We start from the raw sequence: 17,374 nt of genomic DNA on the forward strand, positions 1-17,374 counted from the left end.
TGTTACAGGAGCTCCAGCCAGTGAAGCCGTGGCGTCATCATTTAGATGCCACAGAAGAAGGACCCATATGTCCTCAACATGACGAGCTGTACGGACGTTTGGTCGCTCCCAAAAAGGGTATGAGTGAATCGTGTATCTACGCCAACGTCCATGTACCTATGAAAGCTCTTTCAGTCGTGAGAAGTACTGACGAGTACGAATATAAGGACTGGGACAGACATGGGCACAAAAAGGGCGCTCCTATTTTAGTTTTCATTCATGGCGGAGGCTTTCAATCAGGATCAGGAGACACTGACCTTCACGGACCAGAGTACCTCGTCAGCAAGGGGATAATAGTGATCACTTTCAATTATAGGTATTAATTTGTTTTTTAAACAGTCATTAGTCATATGTTAGATAGATTGTGAAATTTAAAATTGTATCACCAGGATCAACGTGTTTGGCTTTCTTTCGCTGAATACTCCCAAGATACCTGGCAATGCGGGTCTCAGAGACCAGGTGACGCTGCTGCGTTGGGTTCAGCGAAATGCGAGAGCTTTTGGTGGAGACCCGACCGATGTAACGCTGGCGGGACAGAGCGCCGGCGCAACCTGCGCTCATTTGTTGTCTCTGTCGAAAGTCACCAAGGGACTTTTTAAGAGGTAATAGTTATGAAAAATAATATTTGTGTAATGTGTTTGTGTGTATGTAAAAAGGCTGGAGGGGTCGTGGGGTCGTGAGTTGAATATGGTCTGGAATAACACATAGGATGTTATACAACGGCAACGCGAGCGAAGACTGCCAGAAGCTAGTAATGCATAATTATTTCCATATCTCTACAAGAATAACAATAATTTATATTTTTTCAGAGTTATAATAATGAGTGGATCAGCCGTTCCAGCATATTATACAGTTTCACCGATTTACGCAAAACAGGCTGCTACCAGATTTTTAACACTTTTGGGGATCAACTCTACAGATCCGGACCTCATCCATGACCAACTTGTTAAAACTCCACTCGAAGACATTTTAAAAGCTAACTCCGAGTACCAATATGAGGGCGGGCTAGTTTCTTTTGTACCAGTGAGGGAAGACAAACAATTAGGACTTGAGAGAATTGTAGACGATGATCCAATCACACTCATGGAGCAAGGTCGAGGGAAAGAATATCCAATGATCGTTGGTTTCACTGACAACGAGTGCGAATTTTTCAGGAGAAGATTGTTTGACATTGATATTTTGGGTCGAATAAAAGCTAACCCACTCGTGATTTTAAGACCTGAGATTCCATTTACAACGCTTCCTAATGTGACACTCGCATTGGCCAATAAAGTGATTGACCGCTACTTCCACGGAAATCTAAATATAGTTGACTATTTAGAAGTATGTAGAGACACATTGTTTATGTATCCAGCATTTAAAATAGTTCAGTGGAGAGCTAGAATGCACGATGCAGCACCAGTCTACTTGTACCAGTTCGCTTACCAGGCTGACTTCAACGCGGTGAAAGTAGGTCTCAACTTGCAGTACAACGGCACAGCTCATGTTGAAGACCTCACTAACATTTTCCGCGAGAATGCACTCCTCGATGACAGGCAGACTTTCCCTCCCGCCAGTAGGGACGACTCCATGAAGGATTGGATGACTCAATTTGTGGTTGACTTCATGCATTGCAAGTAAGTTTCCAAATTACTTAGTTTGAGTGGAAAGACTAATAGTTGCAAACATTTTGTGGGTTATAAATAATCATTCCCCTCGATTTCAGTAAGCCTTCCTGCTCCGAGCCGGGCTGGTATCCAGTGCAGGCAGATCACTATAACTATGAGAACATCCAGCAACCGACAGTACATGACAACGTACTGCCGAACGAGTATCAACAACACACAATCAAGTTTTTCGACGTGATCGAACAAATTGCAAGGTACGAATGTGTGTTCCCAAATAAGACCAGGATGGAACGAATTCAGGATGAGTAAGACTATTCAAATGTTTACTGTTCACTTTGTTTCAGGGACTCCTCACTGGACACGTCCACAACGACAACCGGATAGATCATAAAAATAATGACAAGTATCAGGCGAAGTTATGTACAATTTGTACATCTGATTGAATAAATTTAATAATATTGATTGTTTTGGAAGTTTCTTGATATTTTTTTACTGTACTTTTCTGCTAACAAGTTTGTAATTTACCCATATTAGTAAATAAATAATTTGGATTGAATTTGGTTGACAACCGTACAGAGAAGAAGACGCCCAACTGGCCATATTTCCATCCCATCAATAATAATCATCATCCCATCAATCCAGTCACATCCTTAATATTTCCGGTAGTTGTTTGATTGCATTGTTGCAAACTCAATTCTGAGCAGAAATTAAAAATAACTAGGTTGAACTTCGTGAACAAAAATCAACGAATGAAAAGAAGATAAATAAATTGGCGACCAAGTTAATTTTTTTTATTAAAATTGGTATTGACATTTTTGTCATCATTGTTTGGAAAATAATGACATCTATATTAATTTCTGAAATGTTTGTATAGGTGTTATAAATTTTTACTTGATTGAACCCCACTTTTTGCCCAATAATTGAAATAGTAGATTATGAGGAATTCCTGAGGAATGAGCTAAGGTCATAGCTTTAAATTGTAATGTATTGTAATTATTGTAATAATTTGGATTTAGAAACAAGAAGACGAATTATATTCCAACACGATGGTTGTCCAACGCACTATCGAATTACTGTGCGGCTATGGCTGGTTATGGCTAAGCTTATTTACCTCTCTCTATGTGGCAACTGGCAGAGTTGCTTTCTTAGATTGTGCGGACTATAGTAATTTTTGAAGTGTAATTTAAAGATCTATGAAAATATTCAGTGATTCCGAACATTAAATTCCATTAGGGGTACAAGATACACTGTTTGTTCATTAGAAAGTCGTGATTAGCCACACACACGTCAAAGCAGCAGCAGTATAGTTAATAGATGTCAATGGATGAAACTCAAACTCCGCATCAAAATAGAAGACAGATGCTAATCAAACAAAAATTTAAAATACAATCAAAAAAATATTTGAAATTGTAACTATAGTTTAATCCTTATTCACAACCTCCCATACCGCTGCAACTCCTGTAAGCCAGGACAGATATAATCATGAAAACACCGGAATAGTGAAGTCCGGCGCGTCCCAGGGCCATGAATGACTGTCTTGGATCCCGCAACGAAATAAATCGAGAATAATGTGCCATACAGACTCACTGATGGCGAAACCTGCTGTGGTAGATGTCATCTTTGTCGATCTCACTAAACATATCGTTTATTGACATCCGGGCCAGCCTCATTTACATCTGGGAGAAACGTCTTAGTGACCTGCCTAGTAGTGGAGGTCACTAAGACCTGTCATGCCACTTTCGGATGGTTTCGTCTCTGATTTTCTTTTTGACGTAGGGCATGGGTACCATTCATACAGTAGTCTGCCGTGGTGTTATTTTTCTTTTTGACAGCAATTTTAGCTAATTCGTCTGCCCTCTCATTCCCGGCCGTTCCAACATGGGCCCTCAGCCAGTAGAACCGGATTTCTCTTCCCTGTTCCTCCACGGTCTCCACATACTGCTTTATTTCTTTGGCCAAACTTAGTTCTTCAAGATGTCGAGGGAGGACTTAGAGTCACTCGTGATGTTTACTCTAGTTGCTCTGCTGATCTGAAGAACCATTTTGGCTGCTCTGTTCCAAGCGTATAGTTCAGATTGGAAAACCGTGCAGGAAGGGTCCAGACTAAAAGTGGAGAACACTGACTCACGACCCTCCTCCCACCAGGTCAAGGCAGAACCGAACCGTCCCTCAAATCTGCTTCCATCTGTGTATATCTGAGGGCCGGTAATTCCCTGGACGAGAGGAGTTTCAGAGTCATCACCCTTTTTAGGGTTAAGAATTTAAGGGTTGTTGGGTATTCGGGGAATGGGAAGGGGAATAATTAGCCTTCGGTAACGCTACTCACACAATGAAACACAACGCAAGCGTTTTTTACGTTGGTTTTCTGTGACGGCCGTGGTATCACTCCGGTCGAGCCAGCTCATTCATGCCGAAGCATGGCTCTCCCACACTAATCAGGTTCACTAGGTTAGGATCTGATCTCGAGGATCCTAGAGAAAACGAGCGGAACATCACAACAACTTGATAAAGGTCTGGAGTCGATCTAATTGTGATCCTTGACTGTCTCTAGCAAGGACCTCGTATTTGAATTGGCTTGAAGTATTTGTATTGATGGAAACTTTGCACTTAAATATATTACACGCAGTAAAACGAGGGTGTATAGCCTTGTACCGATTAAACTTAGTTATTTTAGTTTTCTTAGTGCCTTAAGATGGTCGCCACCAGTGTGGTTTCAGGGAGATAAGAATCCCACACTATAGTTTTTCTTCCCAAAAAGGTAAGCGCCTTTTGAAGGTTTCCATCGTCATCGGAGGTTTAAATTAAATACTTATCAGAATCATTTACTTGTACGTTGTCGAGATCTACGTCATTCGTGTTTTGTGCTATCTCAGCAATCATTATAAAGTACGGTACACACTGAGTACTCGGTCAACCTGAACATTATGTTACAACATTCTGTAAATCAGGTTAAGTGAGCGCCGAGGCTTAAACAGGTTCGGCTTAATCACAGCCATACATTACAAGATTCAAACTTGAAAATGAAAATCATTTATTTGCTAGAAAACACGGTTACAAAGGTGTTATATTATAGTCATACAGTACAGCATGTTTCGCCAGTGAACAATGGCATGCAAATTTTATACTTAATACATTATATTATAAGTAGTAAATAAAATTCAGAAAACGCGACATATACACTAAACGTCAAATTTAAAATTACAAATTAATATTATGAATAGACTGATAGAAATAGGGATGGTGTGCCATATGTTTTTTGCACAATAACACGATAATCTATTAAGCCTTTCAATGCCAACAAAAATCTGTTAAAAGCTATTCCTCCACTAGCGTTGGTCAGCGATGTCCGACATGGCGCCTAATGAGTTAAGAATAAATGACACTACAGGTGTGCTCTAAGCCTTACATTACAAGCAATCATCGTTTGGCATATATATATGCAGCCCGTAAGTGCTGAGCGGTAAACTGACAGAGTTAATTGAACACATCATGCTCTGGCGCTGCAGTGTGCTGGTGATCGCCGTCTGCTTCTCGTGTAAGTTTAGTTTTATTATACGGAAGTCGGTTAAAAATATGGAGTTGTATTTTATTTTTAAAACAAATTAAATGAAGGTTCAAAATTGGTCTACAATTAATAACTAAACGATAAAAAGACATTATTTTTCTTAATGTTAAAAGTAACGAAAGTGAATTATTGAATAATGGAAACTTTGAATTTGTAAAAGAGACTTCTTGCCTGGGAATCACAATACAAATTGCAATGTGGTCCTCAAATTACATCTTTAGCGGAACAATTAAACTCTGCAGCTAATGCTGTCTGGAAGATCCGACAGCTAACCGACATAGGTACGGCTAGACTAGTGTACTTCAGTTACTTCCATAGCATCATATCGTATGGCATTTTACTGGGGTAGGCTGCCGAATTGAGTCTTCTTTATCTTACCAAAGCGCGCCATCAGAGCTCTCTACGACCTAGGTCGTCGCGAATCTCTCAGAGAAAATATTAAGGAGATCAATATTTTGACCGTTCCGTTTTGAATTTATTTATGAAAGCATGTATGTTAGCAAAAACTTATATTTGTTTGGTAATGTGTATGTCATATACAATGTATAAACTAGGTACAACTATTTTTAAATTAACTAAATGCGTTAAATTTTATGTTAGACGTTCAAAAATGGTTTCCTTGTAAATATAATTGGAATAAATGATTTTGACTTTAATAATTATAAGGCAGTGTAACACTTATTTTCTTGTCACATTTCCAGTTGACATCGTCTCCTCTCATAAGTTGAGATGTAATGTGCGCATGCGTATTGAATCTGGATGGGTCTGCGGCCTGCGCAGACGAGGAGAATACAACACCGAGTACGCCAGCTTCAGGGGCATTCCGTATGGCCGGCAACCACTGGGGGAGCTGCGGTTTAAGGTGGGCCCGTCACTGTGATGAAATGCGAGGGGATTAAATGGGATATAAATCTATTCAAGTCTGAATACGTCTCCCCATGTTACAGGAGCTCCAGCCAGTGAAGCCGTGGCGTCATTATTTAGATGCCACAAAGGAAGGACCCATATGTCCTCAGCATGACGAGCTTTACGGACGTATGGTCGCTCCCACAAAGGGTATGAGTGAATCGTGCATCTACGCCAACGTCCATGTACCCTTGAAAGCTCTTTCAGTCGTGAGAAGTACTGACGAGTACGAATATAAGGACTGGGACAGACATGGGCACAAAAAGGGCATTCCTATTTTAGTTTTCATTCATGGCGGGGGCTTTCAATCAGGATCAGGAGACACTGACGTTCACGGACCAGAGTACCTCGTCAGCAAAGGGATAATTGTGATCACTTTCAATTATAGGTATTAATTTGTATTTTAAACAGTCGTTAGTCATATGTTAGATATATTTTAATTACTTGTTAACATGTATCAGTTACAATTTGCATACTCAGTTTAATCACTCAAGTTGAATAGTTATTCTGATGTGAAATTTAAAATTGTATCACCAGGATCAACGTGTTTGGCTTTCTTTCGCTGAACACTCCCAAGATACCTGGCAATGCGGGTCTCAGAGACCAGGTGACGCTGCTGCGTTGGGTTCAGCGAAATGCGAGAGCTTTTGGTGGAGACCCGACCGATGTAACGCTGGCGGGACAGAGCGCTGGGGCAGCCTGCGCCCATTTACTGTCTCTGTCAAACGCCACTAAGGGACTTTTTAAGAGGTACTTAATAAGTTATGGCTTATGACGATATATGTTTAAAATATATTATTCATTTTCGTATCTCGATACATTTAAAATATGGACGGCACTCTTTTTCAGGGTTATAATAATGAGTGGTACTGCCGTACCGTCGTTTTATGCAGCTTCACCGATTTACGCAAAACAGGCTGCTACCAGATTTTTAACGCTCTTGGGAATCAACTCTACAGATCCGGACCTCATCCATGACCAACTTGTTAAAACTCCACTCGAAGACATTTTAAAAGCTAACTCCGAGTACCAATTTGAGAGCGGACTAGTCTCCTTTGTACCAGTGAGGGAAGATAAACAATTAGGACTTGAGAGAATTGTAGACGATGATCCAATCACACTTATGGAGCAAGGTCGAGGGAAAGAATATCCAATGATCGTTGGTTTCACTGACAACGAGTGCGAATTTTTCAAGAGAAGATTTTTACACTTTGATGTTTTGGGTCGGATAAAAGCTAACCCACTGGTGATTTTAAGAAGCGAGATTCCATTTACGACGCTTCCTAATGTGACACTCGCATTGGCCAATAAAGTGATTGATCGGTACTTCCACGGAAATCTAAATATAGATGACTATTTAGAAGTATGCAGAGACACATTGTTTATGTATCCAGCATTTCAAATAGTTCAGTGGAGAGCTAGAATGCACGATGCAGCACCAGTCTACTTGTACCAGTTCGCTTACGAGGCTGACTTCAACGCGGTGAAAGTAGGTCTCAACTTGCAGTACAACGGCACAGCTCATGTTGAAGACCTCACTAACATTTTCCGCGAGAATGCACTCCTCGATGACAGGCAGACTTTCCCTCCCGTCAGTAGGGACGACTCCATGAAGGATTGGATGACTCAATTTGTGGTTGACTTCATGCATTGCAAGTAAGTTTCCAAATTATTTAGTTTGAGTTAGGAAAGACTAATAGTTGCAAACATTTTGTGGGTTATAAATAATCATTCCCCTCGATTTCAGTAAGCCTTCCTGCTCCGAGCCGGGCTGGTATCCAGTGCAGGCAGATCACTATAACTATGAGAACATCCAGGAACCGACAGTACATGACAACGTACTGCCGAACGAGTATCAACAACACACAATCAAGTTTTTCGACGTGATCGAACAAATTGCAAGGTACGAATGTGTGTTCCCAAATAAGACCAGGATGGAACGAATTCAGGATGAGTAAGACTATTCAAATGTTTACTGTTCACTTTGTTTCAGGGACTCCTCACTGGACACTTCCACAACGACTACCGGATAGATGATAAAAATAATGACAAGTATCAGGCGAAGCTATGTACAATTTGTACATCTGATCAAGTTGAATAAGTTTAATAATATTGATTGTTATGTTATCGGCTTACTCACGTACTGTTTTGACGAGGAACTCGACTAGTTTCAAGCCATGCTAGAGGCTCATATTCATGAGCAGCATTCCGCGACACACGACGCGGTGATTGTCGCGCTGCTACTGGCGATTCGAGGATCGCGCCCATCGCGCCCTCTGTCTGGAATCGCGCGCACTATCCGGCGCGCGCGACGATGTTGGCTCGTTAGACTCGTTCGCCGGCGGCTGCGCAGGTGTTAGATTCGATTCTCGGGTCGGCGCAAAAACGGTGTTACATACCGCGCTCACTGTGTCACACTCCAGACCCGCAACATTGTAGGTTGACGCAGATTGTAGACTCGGCTTCCAGGCAGGTGTAATGCCCAGCCACCGTCTCTGTTGAAGTTGGGACGGCGACTTATTTCGATGGCCTCACGTACTTTCCGCGGTACAAAGTATTTCTCCCTCGCTAGTACGGAGACCTTGTCGTAGACCCTGTTCTTCACACTGCGTATGTGTTCTTTGAGTCTGGTTGTGATGTTGCGGCGAGTTTCCCCGATGTAACTCGAGCCACAGTCGCACGGTATCATGTATACCCCGGGAACTGCCAGTGGATCCTTGTCCTTAGGCGAGCGTAACAAGTTTCGTAATTGACCGGGTGGGCGGAAGATCGTCCTGATGCTGTATCTACGGCGTAACAGGTGTCCGATGTGAGTAAGCCGATAACATAATAATTAATTTAGTATGTCTCACGAAAGTTACAATAAAATAATATTGATTGTTTTGGAAGTTTGTTGATATTTTTTCACTGTACTTCTCTGCTAACAAGTTTGTAATTTACCCATATTAGCAAATAAATGATTTGGATTTGAATTTGGTTAAACAACTGTCGAGAGTACAAGAGGCCCAACTGTCTCAACCGGCGACATATCAAGTGCAGTCTAGTTTCGCGCGCATTTAGTATAGGGAAACGACAATAATAATAAAAAGTAATCTATACCCGCCCTAAACCGGTGGCTTGGAAACGGCTCCATTGACATTTTTGACATCATTGTTTAGAAAATAATGACATCTATATTTATTTGTCTTTCCAAAGCCAACAGGTTTACATAGACGGTTTTTACTGAAATGTTGCTAAAGGTGTTATAAATTATTACTTGATTAGACCCCACTTTTTGCCCAATAATTGAAATGGTAGATTATGAGGAATTCCTGAGGAATGAGCTAAGGTCATAGCTTTAAATTGTAATGTATTGTAATTATTGTAATAATTTGGATTTAGAAACAATGAGCCGAATTATATTCCAACACGATGCTTGTCTAACGCACTATCGCATTACTGTGCGGCTATGGCTGGTTATGGCTAAGCTTATTTACCTCTCTCTATGTGGCAACTGTCAGAGTTGCCTTCTTAGATTGTGCGGACTATTGTACTAGTAACTTTGGAAGTGTAATTTTCTCAACATCCTCATACTTAATGAAAATAAAGGAGATTGTCCAAAGCTGGCTATTTTTAAACAGGCTGCTCAACAAAAATGTAATTTACCAATAATTTTATTTATATTTTAGTAAATGTCTGATGCTAATAACTTTGTACGAATTAGCACTATAAAAAGTCAGATTTTTTTGGTATTTGTTATGATAAGACCAAGTGACAGACCAGTTGGCTTTGAATTTGACTTTAGTGCTGCCAATCTGCTGTCAATCTGTTGAGTTTTTCGTCAAAACGACAGATATTATTCGCTTTGTTCTTTTGCATTGTGAGTGTTGCAACTGCAGTTTATTGCCTGGGGAAATACAAAATAGACACATTATTAGGAAAACATATTTTGTAGCCATAAAACAATATTGCTGCAACTGCATGGTGGGCCGTAGAACAGTAGGTTGCTCTGCACATATTTTAATAACTACCTATTATTTGGTTTTTGATCGGGACTAGGTACCAGGAAAATATTAATCCACCTGCTCAGTTCCTTGACCATATTTTAATTACATATGAATCGGATTAATAATGCATTTTAATATAAAAAATGTTTTATTTCATGCATAACCAGTTTCAATAAAATGTAAAAAAATATCTAAAGGAGATGGCTAAATGACTGACCCAGGCATAATAACAAGAATACGAATTTCACGCTAACCCGTATCATTTAAATATTCACTTATGAATTATTTTGTGTTTAACTAATTCTTATAACTTGGTGAACAAAAATTAACAAAAAATAAGTTTCATAATTGATTTTTTTCTGTTGTGGTTTGACATGACAACACGGAAGTAGGTACTGCAAGCTATTATTAGGACATTAGTTTCCCCGAAAATCAAATCGAAATAATTAAACGAACATCAATTTTTAATAACGGTAATATAATGAATTAATTATTATGTTATCGGCTTACTCACGTACTGTTTTGACGATTAACTCGACTAGTTTCAAGCCATACAAGTAGCATCGTGACAATCGCCGCGTCGTGTGTCGCGAAATGCTCCTCATGAATATGAGCCTCTTGCATGGCTTGAAACAAGCATCGTGACAATCGCCGCGTCGTGTGTCGCGAAATGCTCCTCATGAATATGAGCCTCTTGCATGGCTTGAAACTAGTCGAGTTAATCGTCAAAACAGTACGTGAGTAAGCCGATAACATAATAATTAATTTAGTATGTCTCACGAAAGTTACAATAAAAAGGTAATATAATGACTTTTTTCTGAAACCAATTAATTGTAAATGTTTTGATCGACACAAAATATATATTTTGTATAAGATTGCACAATCTTACTATATATTTTGTGTCTGTCCTTGGTTACTTTGTGTTCATTATCTAGTATATAAGCAGAATTGTTTACCTATCTACCTCATATATAAATAACTTTCGGCTCAGGGTCATCAAAACGCCTTGGTAAAAGTTCAGAGCAATGTTATATTTTGAAGTTTTTGTAACGTTGTTTGACGTAGAAGCGCTACTTTATTTTCAGGATTGCGCAGATATGCCAAGTTTCTGGACCTTCTTAACTACAAAATATCAATCTTTAATTATGCGGCTTTATTTATTGCTAGGTACCATATTTATACAATATTTATTTGTACGGGTTACGACGTCCATACTTTGGTTTAGCCATGTCCTTTAAATCTTGATACAAAACTAAGTTTGTATCTTCATTCTTATATGAACTATTAAATCAAACACATATTAGCTGAACTGCTTGTTTAAAAATAGCCAAAGTCCCATATAAGTTGGTCAATCGCCTTTATTGTTCATGTGATCCAGACATCGGAAAGTTATCAATTGGAAAAGAGGCTTTTAGTGGCAATTTCATTCATTTTTGCAATGTTTACTTTAGTTTATGAATTACCAAAACGAGGTAAACCTTTCATCGCGCCTAGACAGCTCCTAAACTGTTTGTACCACCTTTTTTTTTTTTGTTGACGGGGGTAAACCTTCCACCACCTAGAGGCACTATTTTTTGATAACATCGACTTACTATAAGACTTCTGTGACATATTCAGTGATTCCGAACATTACATTTTTTTTGGGGATATAAGATACACATTTTGTTCATTAGAAATTCGTGATAAGCCAATAGATGTCAATGGATGAAATTCGAACTCCGCACCAAAATAGAAGACAGATGCTGATCAAACAAAAATTGCATTGACCTCGTATTTGGGCTCAAATTATTTGTATTGATGAGAATGTTCTTAAATGGAATCATTAGGGGTCTGATAATGAAGTAATATGATAGCTAAGGGAACTCCTCAACGGAGCTGTATAGCTTTGTACCGATTAAACTTAGTCATTTAAGTCGTCCGTATCCATGTGCCCGAATGCTCAAAGCGCCTTAAGATAGTCACCACCAGGGTGGTTTCAGTGAGGTAAGAATCCCACATTCCCTAGTTTTTGATCCCAAAAAGCTAGGCGCCTTTTGAAGGTTTCCATCGTCATCGAAGGAAGGACACTCCTAGCTACATGTTAAGACCCACATTCAAATTAAATACTTATTAGAATTATTTACTTGTGCGTTGTCGAGATCTACGTCATTCGTGTTTTTGTGCTATCTCAGCAATCATTATAAAGTCAGTACACACTGAGTACTCGGTCAACCTGAACATTATGTTACAACATTCTGTAAATCAGGTTGAGTGAGCGCCGAGGCTTAAACAGGTTCGGCTTAATCACAACCATACATTACAAGATTCAAACTTGAAAATGAAAATCATTTATTTGCTAGATAACACGGTTACAAAGGTGTTATAATTCATACAGTACAGCATGTTTCACCAGTGCACGACGATAGAAATAGGGATGGTGTGCCATATGACGTTTTATGCACAATACCACGAGAATCTATTAAGAGTTACTTAGATTATAGATTGTGCTAAAACCTACGCAGTGACAATATGACAAAAACCATTTGTTAATTAAATGGCCGAAATCACTGACACGACAAGTGTGCTCTTAGCCTTACATTACATGCAATCATCGTTTGGCATATATATATGCAGCCCGTAAGTGCTGAGCGGTAAACTGGCAGAGTTATTGAACACATCATGCTCTGGCGCTGCAGTGTGCTGGTGATCGCCGTCTGCTTCTCGTGTAAGTTTAGTTTTATTATACGGAAGTCGGTTAAAAATATGGAGTTGTATTTTATTTTTAAAACAAATTAAATGAAGGTTCAAAATTGGTCTACAATTAATAACTAAACGATAAAAAGACACTATTTTTCTTAATGTTTAAAGTAACGAAAGTGAATTATTGAATAATGGAAACTTTGAATTTGTAAAAGAGATCTCTTGCCTGGGAATCACTGGAGAATACAAATTGCAATGTGGTCCTCAAATTACATCTTTAGCGGAACGATTAAATTCTGGAAAGCACATAGCATCATGTGATGCGATGTGCTTTCCTTGTCTAATTGGAATAAATGATTTTGACTTTAATAATTATAAGGCAGTGTAACACTTGTTTAATTGTCACACTTCCAGTTAACATCGTCTCATCTCATGAGTTTTGTGATGTGCGCATGCGTATTGAATCTGGATGGGTCTGCGGCCTGCGCAGACGAGGAGAATACAACACCGAGTACGCCAGCTTCAGGGGCATTCCGTATGGCCGGCAACCACTGGGGGAGCTGCGGTTTAAGGTGGGCCCGTCACTGTGATGGAATGCGAGGGGATTAATGGGATATAAAACTATTCAAGTCTGAATACGTCTCCCATGTTACAGGAGCTCCAGCCAGTGAAGCCGTGGCGTCATCATTTAGATGCCACAGAGGAAGGTCCCATATGTCCTCAGCATGATGAGGTGTACGGACGTTTGGTCGCTCCCACAAAGGGTATGAGTGAATCGTGCATCCACGCCAACGTCCATGTACCCATGAAAGCTCTTTCAGTCGTGAGAAGTACTGACGAGTACGAATATAAGGACTGGGATAGACATGGGCACAAAAAGGGTGCTCCTATTTTAGTTTTCATTCATGGTGGGGGCTTTCAATCAGGATCAGGAGACACTGACCTTCACGGACCAGAGTACCTCGTCAGCAAGGGCATAATTGTGATCACTTTCAATTATAGGTATTCATTTGTATTTTAAACAGTCATTAGTCATATCACATATGTTAGATTGATTGTGGAATTTAAAATTGTATCACCAGGATCAACGTGTTTGGCTTTCTTTCGCTGAACACTCCCAAGATACCTGGTAATGCGGGTCTCAGAGACCAGGTGACGCTGCTGCGTTGGGTTCAGCGAAATGCGAGAGCTTTTGGTGGAGACCCGACCGATGTAACGCTGGCGGGACAGAGCGCCGGCGCAACCTGCGCTCATTTACTGTCTCTGTCGAAAGTCACCAAGGGACTTTTTAAGAGGTAATAGTTATGAAAAAAAAATATTTGTGTAATGTGTTTGTGTGTATGTAAAAAGGCTGGAGGGGTCGTGAGTTGAATATGGTCTGGAATAACACATAGGATGTTATACCACGGCAACGCGGGCGAAGACTGGCAGAAGCCAGGAATACATAATTATTTCCATATCTCTACAAGAATAACAATAATTTATATTTTTTTAGGGTTATAATAATGAGTGGATCAGCCGTTCCAGCATATTATACAGTTTCACCGATTTACGCAAAACAGGCTGCTACCAGATTTTTAACACTCTTGGGGATCAACTCTACAGATCCGGATCTCATCCATGACCAACTTGTTAAAACTCCACTCGAAGACATTTTAAAAGCTAACTCCGAGTACCAATTTGAGAGCGGACTAGTCTCTTTTGTACCAGTGAGGGAAGATAAACAATTAGAACTTGAGAGAATTGTAGACGATGATCCAATCACACTCATGGAGCAAGGTCGAGGGAAAGAATATCCAATGATCGTTGGTTTCACTGACAATGAGTGTGAATATTTTAAGAGAAGATTGTTATACATTGATATTTTGGGTCGGATAAAAGCGAACCCACTCATGATTTTAAGAGCCGAGATTCCATTTACAACTCTTCCTAATGTGGCACTCGCATTGGCGAATAAAGTGATTGACCGGTACTTCCACGGAAATCTAAATATAGATGACTATTTAGAAGTATGCAGAGACACATTGTTTATGTATCCAGCGTTTAAAATAGTTCAGTGGAGAGCTAGAATGCACGATGCAGCACCAGTCTACTTGTACCAGTTCGCTTACCAGGCTGACTTCAACGCGGTGAAAGTAGGTCTCAACTTGCAGTACAACGGCACAGCTCATGTTGAAGACCTCACTAACATTTTCCGCGAGAATGCACTCCTCGATGACAGGCAGACTTTCCCTCCCGTCAGTAGGGACGACTCCATGAAGGATTGGATGACTCAATTTGTGGTTAACTTCATGCATTGCAAGTAAGTTTCCAAATTATTTAGTTTGAGTGGAAAGACTAACAGTTGCAAACATTTTGTGGGTAATAAATAATCATTCCCCTCGATTCCAGTAAGCCATCCTGCTCCGAGCCGGGCTGGTATCCAGTGCAGGCAGATCACTATAACTATGAGAACATCCAGGAACCGACAGTACATGACAACGTACTGCCGAACGAGTATCAACAACACACAATCAAGTTTTTCGACGTGATCGAACAAATTGCAAGGTATATTCATAACTTAGTCCTAACTCAAATAAAGCCTGAAAAGAATTAATTAAAGAATTCAGCATGAGTAAGCATTGCAGACAGATTACTAAATTGCTCACCTCGTTTTCAGGAACTCCTCATTGGATACTTCCATAACGACAACTTGATAGATGACAAAAGCAACAGGACAAGCTACGTCTCATTTGATCAGGTTGAACAAGTTTGAGGATATTATGTATTGTAATAAAGTCCACCGTTATATTGATAATAAAGATATTCTGTGTGTATTGTTGAGTTTATCTGTGCAACTGCAAGTACTGCGACACCGTGTGACACCGCGAACACCGTGTGTTGCAGGCGACGCCACGAGGAGATCTAGTTTAGATTCTTGATTAGAATCCAAACATTATCTCTCAATTATTAACGTTTTTATGAATGAACTGCCGTACTCAGACATTTAATGATTACGTTAACTATCCCTTAGTAAAGATTTTGTTCCGAAAACAATAGCTAAGGAGTCCGAGTGCGGCAGTAAGTACTTGTTGCTTGTAGGATGAAGTGCAGGTATAAATCTGTTTGAAATGCACGCGATTTTAATGACGAGCCTAATTAAGACAATTAAAGCAACATTATTGCCTCGTTCGCTGCACGATAGATACATTATTTCCTCTGAATTATGTATGTATCGTGCTAAAAATTTGCGTAATGGCTGAATAGCCAATTTTTTTTGCTTTTGCTTCGCACTTTAGCTTATTCGTACTTACATTAAGTACTAGCTAATGCCCGCTGCTTTCCTCGCGTGGAATACGGACTTGGTGACTTTATTTTCTCAAATAAAAGTAGCCTAAGTAACTTCTTAGTACATCAGCTACCCGCCAATAAAACCTCCGTCAAAATTGGTCCAGTCATTTCAAAAGTTATCCAGAACAAACAGACAGACTGATAAAAATAGTAAAAAAATATTATTTTGGTATATTACGTATCGTACTTATATTCATATGCATACTCCAATTTTACTTATTAGTTAGATGAATGGAGACTTTATGCAGCCGAAGTTGTGGCTTTGTAACTATGTTTAAAAATTAATCGAGGGCCACTAAAAATATCACCTGATACCGTAATAACGTTAGTAGTTGATGATTTTACGTTATTGTAATGTAAAAACTGCACGATGAAATATTGTGCAATCTTTTATGTAAGGATTCATAGGCAAAAACTTATGCAACTGCGAGAAGGACATTTGAAGGCGTCTGGAGGTGATGTGATGATGTGTCATCTATCTAATTAGTTTTGTAAAACACATGCTTATAGCGCCTGGTTTTCCATAGAAAATATTGAGCCGACACATGTCGTTTACTGGTTTTAATCATTGTAATTTCCTAAGTTTAAGTTAGTCTTATAGGAGGTGCTCAGGACGGTTTATGCATACCCTACGTCCAGTTATTACGGATAAACAAACAAGTAAGAACAAGTTGTTTGACATTTAGGTTTCCACTCTATGATATAGCACTTTCATGTTACGATAACACACGCTGGTATTCAGGAAAACGTGTTTCGGTAATTTGACACAAAAATTATGACGTCATAGTTTAAGTGCGAACGCACGTTCTACATATAATTATTAATTACGTTTATTTTTATTATCCTAACGCCTTACACAACTTTCTAGATGATGTTGAAGAAATAACGAAGGTAAACATCGTGAGGAAACCGGAAGCTTATAATTTCTAATTATAAGTTTGAAATTGAGCAATCGTGGTGATTATTAATGTTTAAACCTTTGCCATGTGAGGAGAGACCTTTGGTCAACAGTGGCTACTTATAGGCTGTTGATGTGTGATGTGACGATGTTGACCAATTTACCTGTAACAAAAATATTGCGTTTTTATTTCAAGTTTATACATTACGAGGGGATTTCAAAATTTGGACATTACACAAGTAAATACAAGTTTTCCTTATACATATTTGGAAGTGGTTGGCCGTCACAAGTAATGCTGGGCACCACGAATATCAATAACATACGTACCTCGGTGATACAGTACAAAATAAATAGCCGAGCTTTT

At 39.5% G+C, this 17,374-nt stretch overlaps 4 protein-coding genes and 1 long non-coding RNA gene across 15 annotated transcripts in view; 4 read left to right on the forward strand and 1 right to left on the reverse strand.

The window, feature by feature from the left end:
- The window catches only part of LOC118275675 (juvenile hormone esterase-like), a 23,787-nt gene extending 21,664 nt beyond the window's left edge, over positions 1–2,123 (forward strand). The window contains exon 7 of one of the 2 annotated variants that reach the window (XM_035593735.2): positions 1,991–2,060. In XM_035593735.2, coding sequence (XP_035449628.2) covers positions 1,991–2,030 — 40 coding nt within the window. In that variant the 3' untranslated portion in view covers positions 2,031–2,060. Of the gene's footprint in view, positions 1–1,990 lie in introns of both variants that reach the window. The other variant, XM_050695555.1, reaches the window with a different exon arrangement.
- Positions 1–9,089, forward strand: part of LOC126910630 (juvenile hormone esterase-like) — a 10,187-nt gene extending 1,098 nt beyond the window's left edge. The window contains exons 2-7 of the mRNA XM_050695556.1: positions 5,913–6,073; positions 6,159–6,505; positions 6,655–6,867; positions 6,967–7,773; positions 7,865–8,020; positions 8,111–9,089. Coding sequence (XP_050551513.1) covers positions 5,913–6,073; positions 6,159–6,505; positions 6,655–6,867; positions 6,967–7,773; positions 7,865–8,020; positions 8,111–8,150 — 1,724 coding nt within the window. The 3' untranslated portion in view covers positions 8,151–9,089. The remainder of the gene's footprint in view (positions 1–5,912; positions 6,074–6,158; positions 6,506–6,654; positions 6,868–6,966; positions 7,774–7,864; positions 8,021–8,110) is intronic.
- LOC118275672 (serine/threonine-protein kinase D1) overlaps positions 1–17,374 on the reverse strand; it is a 95,606-nt gene that overhangs the window by 64,595 nt on the left and 13,637 nt on the right. The gene's annotated exons all lie outside the window — the stretch shown is intronic.
- On the forward strand, positions 5,100–15,598 carry LOC118275679 (juvenile hormone esterase-like). Of its 2 annotated transcripts, none has more exons than XM_050695560.1 (7): positions 5,100–5,181; positions 13,197–13,354; positions 13,438–13,784; positions 13,865–14,077; positions 14,278–15,084; positions 15,174–15,329; positions 15,442–15,598. In XM_050695560.1, the coding sequence occupies exons 1-7, from the start codon at positions 5,136–5,138 to the stop codon at positions 15,476–15,478; spliced, it is 1,764 nt and encodes a 587-aa protein (XP_050551517.1). In that variant the 5' UTR covers positions 5,100–5,135; the 3' UTR covers positions 15,479–15,598. The 2 variants fall into 2 exon arrangements, with proteins under 2 accessions (XP_050551517.1, XP_050551516.1); XM_050695559.1 differs by lacking the exon at positions 5,100–5,181 and adding an exon at positions 12,720–12,807.
- Positions 10,286–11,344, forward strand: LOC126910961 (uncharacterized). Its single transcript, XR_007705556.1, has 2 exons — positions 10,286–10,576; positions 10,902–11,344. It is a non-coding gene; the product is annotated as an uncharacterized LOC126910961 (long non-coding RNA).

The sequence above is a fragment of the Spodoptera frugiperda genome, chromosome 8 (genome assembly GCF_023101765.2).
Source record: "Spodoptera frugiperda isolate SF20-4 chromosome 8, AGI-APGP_CSIRO_Sfru_2.0, whole genome shotgun sequence".
Lineage (NCBI taxonomy): Eukaryota > Metazoa > Arthropoda > Insecta > Lepidoptera > Noctuidae > Spodoptera > Spodoptera frugiperda.

Coding starts and splice junctions, on each gene's coding strand:
- LOC118275679 (XM_050695560.1), top strand. CDS start 5,136: ATGCTCTGGCGCTGCAGTGTGCTGGTGATCGCCGTCTGCTTCTCGT. Junction 14,078..14,277: donor ACCAAGGGACTTTTTAAGAG/GTAATAGTTATG, acceptor ATATTTTTTTAG/GGTTATAATAATGAGTGGAT. Junction 15,085..15,173: donor GTTAACTTCATGCATTGCAA/GTAAGTTTCCAA, acceptor CCTCGATTCCAG/TAAGCCATCCTGCTCCGAGC.